This window comes from Clupea harengus, chromosome 20 (genome assembly GCF_900700415.2).
Source record: "Clupea harengus chromosome 20, Ch_v2.0.2, whole genome shotgun sequence".
NCBI lineage: Eukaryota > Metazoa > Chordata > Actinopteri > Clupeiformes > Clupeidae > Clupea > Clupea harengus.
This window is the reverse complement of record NC_045171.1, coordinates 18,074,742-18,085,785: the sequence shown is the minus strand read 5'-3', so window position 1 is coordinate 18,085,785 and position 11,044 is coordinate 18,074,742. Positions and strand designations below refer to the sequence as shown.

Below are 11,044 nucleotides of genomic sequence, written 5' to 3'. Positions count from 1 at the left end.
GACACCATCACAAATCTCACCCCCCACTCCGCTCTCACTGGGGACACTACGGTGTACAGAACTACTACTAGTGTGTGTGTGTGTGTGTGTGTGTGTGTGGGGGGGAGAGAGAGAGAGCGTGTGTGAGCGTTTATTGATCAGATTCATCACAGCATGGTTTCCTGGTTTTACCACAGACATGAGAGATTTGCCCCCCTCGGCTTCTCTCTTCTCCTAAAGCCTGCGGCCTGGCAATACACGTCTGGAGTCTGGTGGAGAGGCCTTTCATTTAGCCAGCAGACAAATCCACAAGAGCTCTGCCGTTTTGGAGAGCAGGGGAGTAGTGCAAGCAATTCTCAGACGATCCTTTAAATGTCCTCCATAATGATTCTTAAAGGTTTGCCTGCATGGCTGTGTTGGCTGTTTTGAGCGATTCCATATACCTTTTGAAACAATCCACTAGAAGACGCTAATGTTTCAGTTATTCTTTAAATTCTTTTCAATATCGAACTGACAGCCAATGCCCTAAAAAGTACCTTCAGGATTTGTACCTTCAGTGGCTAAACATTTTATGAGTCGAATTTAGCTTCAGACTCTTGAACACTATCCAATTCCAAACACGAACCAAAGCAAGCTCTCAGAGTAGAACACAAAATGAATCTGTTATTTCAATGCTGTTTGACGATGACACCGTTTGAACTGGTATCATTTCAAAGATAAAATCAATTGTATTTAACTTAAACATCTAATGGTTTGGTTTCACCAATAGTATAGAACAATAGGCTGGAATTGGCTCACAACACTTTGTAATCACTCAAACACAAATAATTAACTTGTGTTGAAAACACAGTGGAAATAATCAAGTGTTTTGCCACATTTCTTGTTTTTGCCTGATAATGAACACTAATGAAACAAAAGGCGCTAACTAAAGCAGGCTAAAAAGCTACCGCCCACTTATTGGAGATGAAGAGTCTATGTATGAAAGCGATGTTGATGTTGATGTTAATGTGGATTGTTGACCAGGTGTAGGGTACACAATCAGTGATCGAGTTGGAGGCCATGGCAATCTGCTGTGTTGCTGTGAAGTGATCTATGATGGATTGTCTTTGATTGATTCACAGCACATCAGATTAAATTTCACATATCAGCTCTCTTCAATCTCCCATCGGCTCTAACACAACCCAGACACAACACAGACACAATACAGACACAACACAACCCAGACACAATACAGACACAACCCAGACACAATACAGACACAACACAGACACAACACAATACAGACACAACCCAGACACAACACAGACACAATACAGACACAACACAGACACAACCCAGACACAACACAACCCAGACACAATACAGACACAACACAACCCAGACACAATACAGACACAACCCAGACACAATACAGACACAACACAGACACAACACAACCCAGACACAACACAGACACAATACAGACACAACACAGACACAACCCAGACACAACACAACTCAGACACAACACAGACATGGCTTCATCTGCACTCACCTTTCACCACATCATCAAAGTCGTGGGCTGCATGGAGAAACACAGACAGAGAAACCAGAGTGTGTGAGAATGAGGTGGACGATTTATAAATCAGGGCAAAAACCACAGGGATAATTCAAATGGACTGAGAGCTGGGACTTTGAGCTGTGTAATTAGTAGAACATGCACCTTTAATTTGCCAGTTAAAATGCTGAAGTTGTGTGTGCGCTTGTGTGTGTGTGTGTGTGTGTGTGTGTGTGTGTGTGTGTGTGTGTGGTGTGTGTTTGTGTTTGTGTGTGTGTGTGTGAGGAGGGTGACTTTTCACCTTTTCCTACTTGTTTAGCAAATATGGGGACTTAATAGCTTCTCAGGTGTAGGAGACAGCCTGTGCTCCCTTTTTAACTATTTACCAATTTATTTATATAGTCAAGCACAAAAATATTGGCACTGTTAAACTTGTCCCAGATTCTGCACCACTTCTCCCAGAAAATTGTTTCATCTGCAAATGCTTTGGTATTCACTTATCTGTTTCTTTAGTTTGCATTGGGAACAACACAAAAAAAGCAGAGAAAAAAGGCCAAATCTGATATCACTCTGATATCACAGTACTCCAAAACTGGACTGGACAATTTTGACACTCTCAACTTAATACCCCACTGTAACCACAAATTCGTTTCTTACACCTCTCTAGTGAAATTTTGGAGGACCCTTCCTTTTTGCCAACAGCTCCAAGTCAGATTTGAAAGGTGCCCTCCTCAACTGCTGTTTTGGAGATTTCTCCACATGTGCTTTATTGGATTTAGACCTGGACTCATTGCTGGCCACCTCAGAACTCTCCAGCGCTTTGTTTTAAACCCTTTCTTGGTGCTTTTGGAAGGTAATGCTTTGGGCCATTGTCCTGCTGGAAGACCCATAACCTCTGACGGAGACCCGGCTTTCTGACACCGGGCCCTACATTGGGCTCCAAAATTCTTTGGAAGTCTTGAGATTTCATGATGCCATGCACCCAGTCAAGGCCCTCGGTGCCAGAAGCAGCTAAGCAACTCCTATATATCTGTGAGCCTCCACCATGTTTGACCGTAGGGACTTTTCTCCTTTCTTTGAAGGCCTCATTGAGTTTTTTGTAAACAGTACAATGATGTTTTGGTCTATTTTGGTATTTTGGCAAACTCCAGTCTGGCTTTTTTTGGTCTCTGTGTCCTGGGGTCTCCTACTATACCGTCCCATATCAGTCAGATGGAATGATATCCTTTTTTTCTCAGGGTTGTTGTGTCCAAATGCAAACTAAAGAGATAAACCTGTGAATACCAAAGCATTTGTAGTTGCAACAGAGAAGTGGTGAAAGAACTCCGGTGTCGGTGTGTGTGTGTGTGTGTGTGTGTGTGTGTATGTGTGTGTGTGTGTGTGTGTGTGTGTGTGTGTGTGTGTGTGTGTGTGTGTGTGTGTGTGTGTGTGTGTGTGTGTGTTTGGGGGGGGGGAGTAGAGGGGGTTGTATATTTTTGGCCATGACTGTATTTTTGTTTAGGTGTTGTTACATATTTCAAAATTCATCTTGACACTTCTGCCAGGCCCATGTTTTATGTTTTATTATATGTCAGCATGTCTGGCTAGAAATAGATGGGAAGACATGGGTTGACAAGTAAATATCCCAGCTTAAACTAAATCTAATTAGCTGTGAAAGCCTCTAAATGAAATTGTTGGTGTGTGTGTGTGAGAGAGAGAGAGAGAGTGGGTGGCTTTACGTGGGTGAGTGTGTGTGCAAGCGAGTGTGTATGTCCATAACTGTGTGTGTGTGTATGTGTGTGCATAATGTAAGATGTCTTCAGAAAAGCGTATGGTGATTAAAATGAGTATCTATTTGAAAGTGTTTTAATTTTAGGCCTGCTGGCCACCAGATGCAGTGCACAAATACATGGACTGACAAAAAGAGCTTTTGAATGTTTAAGAATACGAATACATTACAAAAACACTGCAGAGGATGGGTTTCTCCTCGAGTAGTTTTGACACTGTTTTCTCCACCTATACGTTTAAGGTCTTTGAACCCTGCCAGCGTGTTTGGAAAATGGATTAGCTCCATTCCCAAATCATTACAGACTAATTAAGACAGACCATTAGCGTTAATGAACAGGTTTTAATACTAAGCAGGCTTAATTCTGTGTACACTCAACTCCACTTTGCTTTCTAACAAAGCAAAGCTCAAATATATTTAAATGACACACAGGGTATTACCTGATTTGTTCACATGACTTGTACTGTAAACACAAAGTTGTGTGTTGTGTACATGTGTTTGTGTGTGTGTATGTCTGTATGTGTGTGCATGTACTGTAAGTGTGTGTGTGTGTGTGTGTGTGTGTGTCTGTATGTGTGTTCATGTAAGTGTGCGTTCGTGTCTGTATATGTGTTCATGTAAGTGTGTGTGTTTGTCCATGTGAGTGTATTCTCGTCCTTGCACGGGTGTGTGTGTGTGTGTGTGTGTGTGTGTGTGTGTGTTTATATCTGTATTTACATGTGTGTGTGTGTGTGGTGTGTGTGTATGTGTGTGTGTGTGTGTGTGTGTGTGTGTGTTTATATCTGTATTTACATGTGTGTGTGTGTGTGTGTGTGTATGTGTGTGTGTGTGTGTGTGTGTTCTTGGCTGGGCACCGGGCTGTAACCCACCTATGGTGCAGTGCTCCCCCTCCCAGCCCGCGTGGCACTCGCACTTGCCATCCCTGCATTGGCCGTGCTCCTCGCAGCGCGGGTGGCACGCCCTCTGGGCACACGCCAGCCCCTCCCAGCCATCCTCACACTGGCACTGACCCTCCGAACACACGCCGTGGCTGCCACACTCTACAGGGCACACCTCTGCAGGACAGAGGGGGGGGGGGGGAGAGAGAGAGAGAGAGAGTAAAGGTAAGAGGAATAAATTCATTACAGTAAGAGTCGAATTGTTGTAAAAACACATGCAATAATCACCGCCCCTTAACATACAAACACACACACACACACACACACACACACACACACACACACACACACACACACACACACATTTTAATGTTTTCAGTTGTACACACAGTTGACATGCTATCACACTCATTACTCTCAAACAAACAATTTTCACCACCACACTCTCTTTTCAATTTATGCTAAAATACTCAATTTTGAAAAAGTTCCGTGGAGTTGGCCGCTGCACCACAGTAATAACTAAGTCATTAGTATTAGGACCACCTCTCCAGCACTCAGACAGCCGCTGAGCTCTCCTCCTCTCTCTCTCTCTCTCTCTCCTCCTCTCTCTCCTCCTCTCTCTCTCTCTTTCCTCAGACCTGATCTTGATATCTGCTGGTGCGTATTAGCGCAATGACTCCTCTTTTCCGCAGTGAGTGGACCAGCCATCCATCAGCAGGCAGAGAACAGTGCTGGAGGCACCCTCACTCACACGCCGTAAAAAAAAAAGTTATTTCAATTTAAATATACATTGCTTATAAAAAAGGTATTAAAATTGGAGAGGCGGCCTATTCCCTCCCTTCCTCCCTCCCCCTCTCCCTCCTTCCCTCTCTCCTTTTACATTGGAATTTCATTACTATGGTAACATTCAAACAAGACTTAGGTGTAGGGTTTTTTTTTTTCATATTTTAACACCTGTGGACGGTGGCTTGATTAATGGCATATATATATATACACATATGAAGCCCCATTACAGATGGAGAAATGTGGAAAAAGCCAATATTCTTGGCCGGGGCCATATAGGGAGCTGTGGCAAGGAGCTTGCGGAGGATGCTGTCACCAAGGTTGCAAGCTTTCCAATTCAGACACATTGACACAATACAAACTTGAACACACACACAATGGAGACAAACACAAACACAAACACAATGTGCACTCAGATACACTACATGGCGTACGCACACACACACATAAACACTCTTACATAAAACCCACACCCTCTTCTCTCTCTCTCACACACACACACACACACACACACACACACACCACACACACACACACACACACACACACACTCCCACACACGCAAAACCAAACACCACCAAACACAAACAACCACTGTACCATTCATACCATTTTGGGAGCAAACAAGGCTCAAGACTATTTCAGCTAGGCTAACAGATGAAGCTTCCCACTCGTCTACAAAGAGCTGCTGTAAAAAAGACTGATGGAGCATGCATCAGCTGGGCTCTTGATAGCACTGGCAGCTAATCCTTAATCCTAGCCGCAGGTCGCGAAGACTCGATTTAGGGGGGAGAGAGAAAGTGCCTTCAGCAGTCATTATGGTCTCACTCTGAAGCAGGATGTCTGGGGCCAAGTATGAGCTGAGGAATTCAGACAAAAAAACAATGTAATAGGAGTACATCGATGCCATGGAGAGAAAATGTGTGTGTGTGTGTGTGTGTGTGTGTGTGTGTGTGTGTGTGTGTGTGTTTAAGAGACAGGCAGAAAGAGTGAGAGACTGCATTTTGCAGGCAAAGGCAGAATTTGGTCTAAACACGCAATGTCATCTACAATACTTTACGTCCATACAGACCAGTACTATACAAACCAAAGCAACACACCCACTCCACCTATTCCTTCAAATCTCTGTTGCCAAACATGACTGTGCCAGAAACAATCCCCCACTCACAATCTCAGTCTCTCTCTTACACATACGCACCCAAGACATGACTGTGCCACACACAACCACGCACACACACACACACGACATGACTGTGCCACAAACAATCCCCCACTCACAATATCTCTCTCTCTCTCTCTCTCTCTCTCACACACACACACAATACACAAAAAATATACAACAAATAACACAACTAGAGACAACAAGCAGAACATATTTTGAGGATAATAGGACCATCATAGATCCCACAGAGATATGAAGACAACGAGAGAGAAAGAGAGACAGAGAGCGAGAGAAGATGAGAGATAATGAATTAAAAAGAGAGACAAAGTGAGAGGCAAACATAAAAACAAAGAGAATGGAATATCTAAAGAAGGGAATGAAGAGAGTAAGACATGCAGGAAAAAAAGAGAGAGAAAAATAATCAAGGTGATGGTATAGGGAGAGAAGAGGGGAAGAGAGGAGGGAGGAAGAGAGGAGAGGTAGAGAGGAGAGGAGAGAGAAAGAGAAAGAGAGGAGAGGAGAGGAGATGAGAGGAGAGAGGAAGAGACGAGAGGTAGAGAGGAGAGGAGAGGGGAGGAGAGGAGAGGAGAGGAGAGGAGAGGGGAGGGGAAGTGACTAGAGGTAGAGAGGAAAGGAGAGTGAAAGAGAGGAGAGGAGAGGAGAGGAGGAAGAGGTTGGAGCGTGGCAGTGGAGAGGGCCGTTCTCATTTGCACTCAGTGTGTGGGAGAGAGTCACAGCTCAGAGCGCAGGAGGACCAACACAGCGGGACAGCCCATCTGAGTCTCCATTAACACTTCTGCCCAACAACACGGTGTCTTCTGATACCTACACACACACACACACACAACACACACACACACACACACACACACACACACACACACACACACACGCACACACACACACTCTCACACTCACACTCTCACGGACACTCTTGCCATACTCACACACACACACTGATACGTACATGCCCACACATTAAGCCATTGTCACACAATCACACTTACTTTCACAGTCATGCAGTCATACATTTCTACAGGAACACCCACATACACACATACCCTCTCACACACCAGCAAGATTGCTTATTCACACACACATAGAACCCCCCCCACACACACACACACACACACACACAAACACACACTCATACATACACACACAAGCACACACACCCTACCGATGTAACAGTCAGCGCCGGTCCAGCTGGGTTCGCAGGTGCAGGTTCCGGTGTCGGGCAGGTAGGTTCCGTGGCCCGAGCACTGCTCCTGGCATGTGGGCAGAGGGCTCTCACAGCTGAGGCCGCCCCAGCCCGGGGAGCACAGGCAGTCGCCCCGCACACACACGCCGTGGGCAGCACACTGGGGGTCCAGACAGTCCACTGCACAGGGACAGAGGAACAGACAGAGGACACATGGCCACTGAAGCTTAGTGGAATTTAAGTTTGAATGAATTATAGACAGACAGTCAGAAAGACAGATAGACAGACAGACAGACAGACAGACAGACAGACAGACAGCACAGACAGACAGACAGACAGGCAGGCAGACAGACAGATAGATGTGATAGAAATGTTTTTCTCTCTAGGGATTCTCTATATATATGTTCACACGATGGATGAAGGTGATGTCTGTGGTGTGAATGAACAGTCTGAGCATGCTTCAATATTGAATGAATGGGGCGTTGGGCTGGGGGTGCGGTTGGGAGTGGGGGGAGTGGTTTCTGCGGAGCCTTGGGCTGGTTCAGGCATGTTCAGTGCGTGGCGTTAATCAGGGATATTCTCTCCACCAGCCCGCCCCTTGTTGAGCTCACAAAGGTCATCCAGACTGAGAGAAGAGCCCCAATCAGAGATCAACCCAGCTGAGGAAATTACGCACTCGAGCAGATTCGCATAATAGTCTTACAGTGTAATTAACACTTGGCAATCCTATTATCATGCCAACGTTCGCCAGCATTCACCAAGGCACAAGTGGGGAGTGGGATTGTGATTTTGATGTGGCATGTCAATACGGGCTATTTCTCGCCATTCAACCCAACTACTACCACCACCACACACATAGACACACACACACACACACACACACACACACACACACACACACACACACACACACACACACACACACACACACACACACACACACACACACAAACAGTAGAGCACACACTCTATTACTCTCATACACATACACACACACAAGAACACACACCTTTTCATCCACTCCTGAACTGTACACTCTGACTGTGCAGCAGCACATGCATATGGCCCTCCTGAAGTGGAGTGTGTCTGAAATGAGCATCTCTCCGGCGGGGTGGACAGTGCACGCTGTTTAGCCACCCTTCCCCTTCCCCCGTAAATACTCCGACCTGCTCCACTTCTATTGCACTTCGCCCGTCGCCAAGGTAACACCCTTCCATAAAGGGTCCGAGTGAACCGCCTATTATCCCCCCCGGATGCCGTCGGCGTTCCATGGACAAGTGATCGATCTGGCAACCGTGCCATTGAGTGGGTGCATGCCTGAGGGGGGGGGGGGGCGGGGCGGGGGATGGGGTGGGGGGTGGCATGGATGTTGTGTGTAATGTAGCCAGTGTTGCACGAAACAAAAGAAGGGTGTGATTAGCTGATCAATGTTGCCGAGATACGGATCCGCACACAGTGGACAAAACAGTGTTTATCAGCGATCGACACCACAAAAGGATCATCTCACATGGAGAGGAGTGGAGAGGATGATAAAAATGTACGTGTGTGTTTCTGCAACAAAAAAACGCTATACGTACAACAGACACTGTGTGCGAGTGTGTGGGTTTCCTGAACTAGAATCTGAGTATGAATATTTGTGTATGTGGGTATCCATGCGTATGGATATATGCACATCACACGTATGTGCTGCAGCTGGAGGCGACTTCCTCACCCTCTTCGCAGTTGTTGCCCTTGTAGGTGGGCACGCAGATGCAGATGCCCTGTACGCACTGGCCGTGGTTGGAGCAGGTGGGGTCCACACACTGGTCCTCCTGGATGCTGCACTCAGGGCCCTTCCAGCCGGCGTGGCACGCACAGCGACCTTTCTCATACTCGCCGTTACCGCTGCACAGTACCGGGCACGTGTCTGCAACCGCACCAGCAGAGAGAGAGAGAGAGAGAGAGAGAGAGAGAGGGAGGGGGAGAGAGAGAGAGAGAGAGAGAGAGAGAGATGTTTAAAATCCCATCACATGGATCGAGGCCTCCTGAAAAGGCTATTATATAGCCCCACCCCAGCTACCCCCACACCATATTAAAGGCAACACCAAGAACATAACCACACATCACCAGGTAAGCAACAGGTTACCGTTATCCTCAATTCACCACAGACTTCTGAAAAAGCATATTCAAGTCTGATTCAATTAAGGCATTAAACATATTGAACTGAGAGAGAGAGAGAAAGGAGAGAGAGAGATAGATAGGTACATAGATAGATTACATAGAAATAAAGCAGGGTGCAATCAAGCATGTAATTGTAATTAGTGGATGTGGCAATGACGTCATCCTTTATCAGTCAATCACAGTGATTGGTCCACACCTTATTAACATTCACACTCAGTAATAGTTCTCCAATAGAGCAATCAACAGGTTTCCATTTTCAAACGGAGCGATTAACACCAGAGGAGACAAAGGTTCTTGTGCGGGAGGTCCTCCCAACAGGAAATCATTTATTTTCACGTGTTGGAATTTCGGCATCTGTGCGCTGACACATCCCAGCATTGCGCTAGCCCACCCATGTTTGCACGTAGAGTCTCGCTCATGTTATGAAATTAGCAAAATGATTTTGCCAAGTCATTAGATTAGCTTTAGGTCATGCATGACAGACTTTGCGTGCTCTCAGTCTCATTAGGGCCTCTGACTCATCATCTCAGAACACAACTGCTGTTCAATATTTTACAAATCTTTTATTCCTTTGTAGAATTTGAATTCAATACAAATTTTAGTTTTAATAAACATTCAACAGACAGGCAGACAAAGGGAGAAAGAGAGAGATAGAGAGAGAGAGAGAGAGAGAGAGAGAGAGCGAGAGAGAGAGAGAAAGAGAGAGAAAGAGAAGCAGAGAAAGAGAGAGACAGAGAGAGCGAGATAGAGAGAGAGAAGCAGAGGCACAGTGCAAAGCTAAATCCAATAAATATAACTATTATTACACTTCAAAAATCGCATTGTGTAATGGTGGTAAGAGTGGACTGATGCCTGAGCGGGAGACTCAAGGAGCCCCTCAAGCGTTTACCTTCCCGTGGCTAGCACCACACAAACGAATGCGAGTACCCATGCCAGGAAGGTGCACTTTACATGTCAGACTACAGGGACAGTAATGAGCTTGATGCTGTTTAAAGTGGCTAATGATGTGGTTGGAAGAAAGCTCCCCTATCACCATGATCAACATCATAAATGGTACCCGTATGAACTCAAAGACTTTTGTAAAAATCAAAACAGAATCGTGGGCTCTTTTATAACCAAAATGAAACAGAAATCCCTGTGAAATCCCTGTGTTTGGACAGCAAAGCATTAGAAAAGAGTCTGCAGGCCAGACACACACACACACACACACACACACACACACACACACACACACACGCAATCCGTCTGTCTGCGATGCTTCTGTAATGCGGAGTGTGGAGCCAACATTACCCTTGAGGGCTGATGGGAGGATAGCTTTGACAGACTGTCAGATTTGACCCCTCGAGGCAAACCAGAAACTTATCTTCCTTCACTGGTCAACAAGTCCTGTGAGATCCCAACATCTGTGATGGTGTCTTACTGAATTCCAAAACACCCCTCCGAACCCCCCCCCCCCCCCCCCCCCCCCCCCTCCCCTAGAGTACAATGGAGGAGGCCACGCAAGAATGACTCCGTGATCCTGGCGGAATTATTAAAAACAGGGGTGAAACTGCGTTGCACTGTGCAGTAAATCCCTCCG

The 11,044-nt window shown here is 45.9% G+C and overlaps 1 protein-coding gene across 1 annotated transcript in view; it reads right to left on the bottom strand.

The window, feature by feature from the left end:
- Positions 1–11,044, bottom strand: part of LOC105906218 (teneurin-1-like) — a 135,957-nt gene that overhangs the window by 83,794 nt on the left and 41,119 nt on the right. Inside the window, exons 7-10 of the mRNA XM_042702805.1 lie at positions 9,017–9,211; positions 7,285–7,485; positions 4,151–4,336; positions 1,514–1,540 (exon numbers count right to left, since the gene is read on the bottom strand). Coding sequence (XP_042558739.1) covers positions 1,514–1,540; positions 4,151–4,336; positions 7,285–7,485; positions 9,017–9,211 — 609 coding nt within the window. The remainder of the gene's footprint in view (positions 1–1,513; positions 1,541–4,150; positions 4,337–7,284; positions 7,486–9,016; positions 9,212–11,044) is intronic.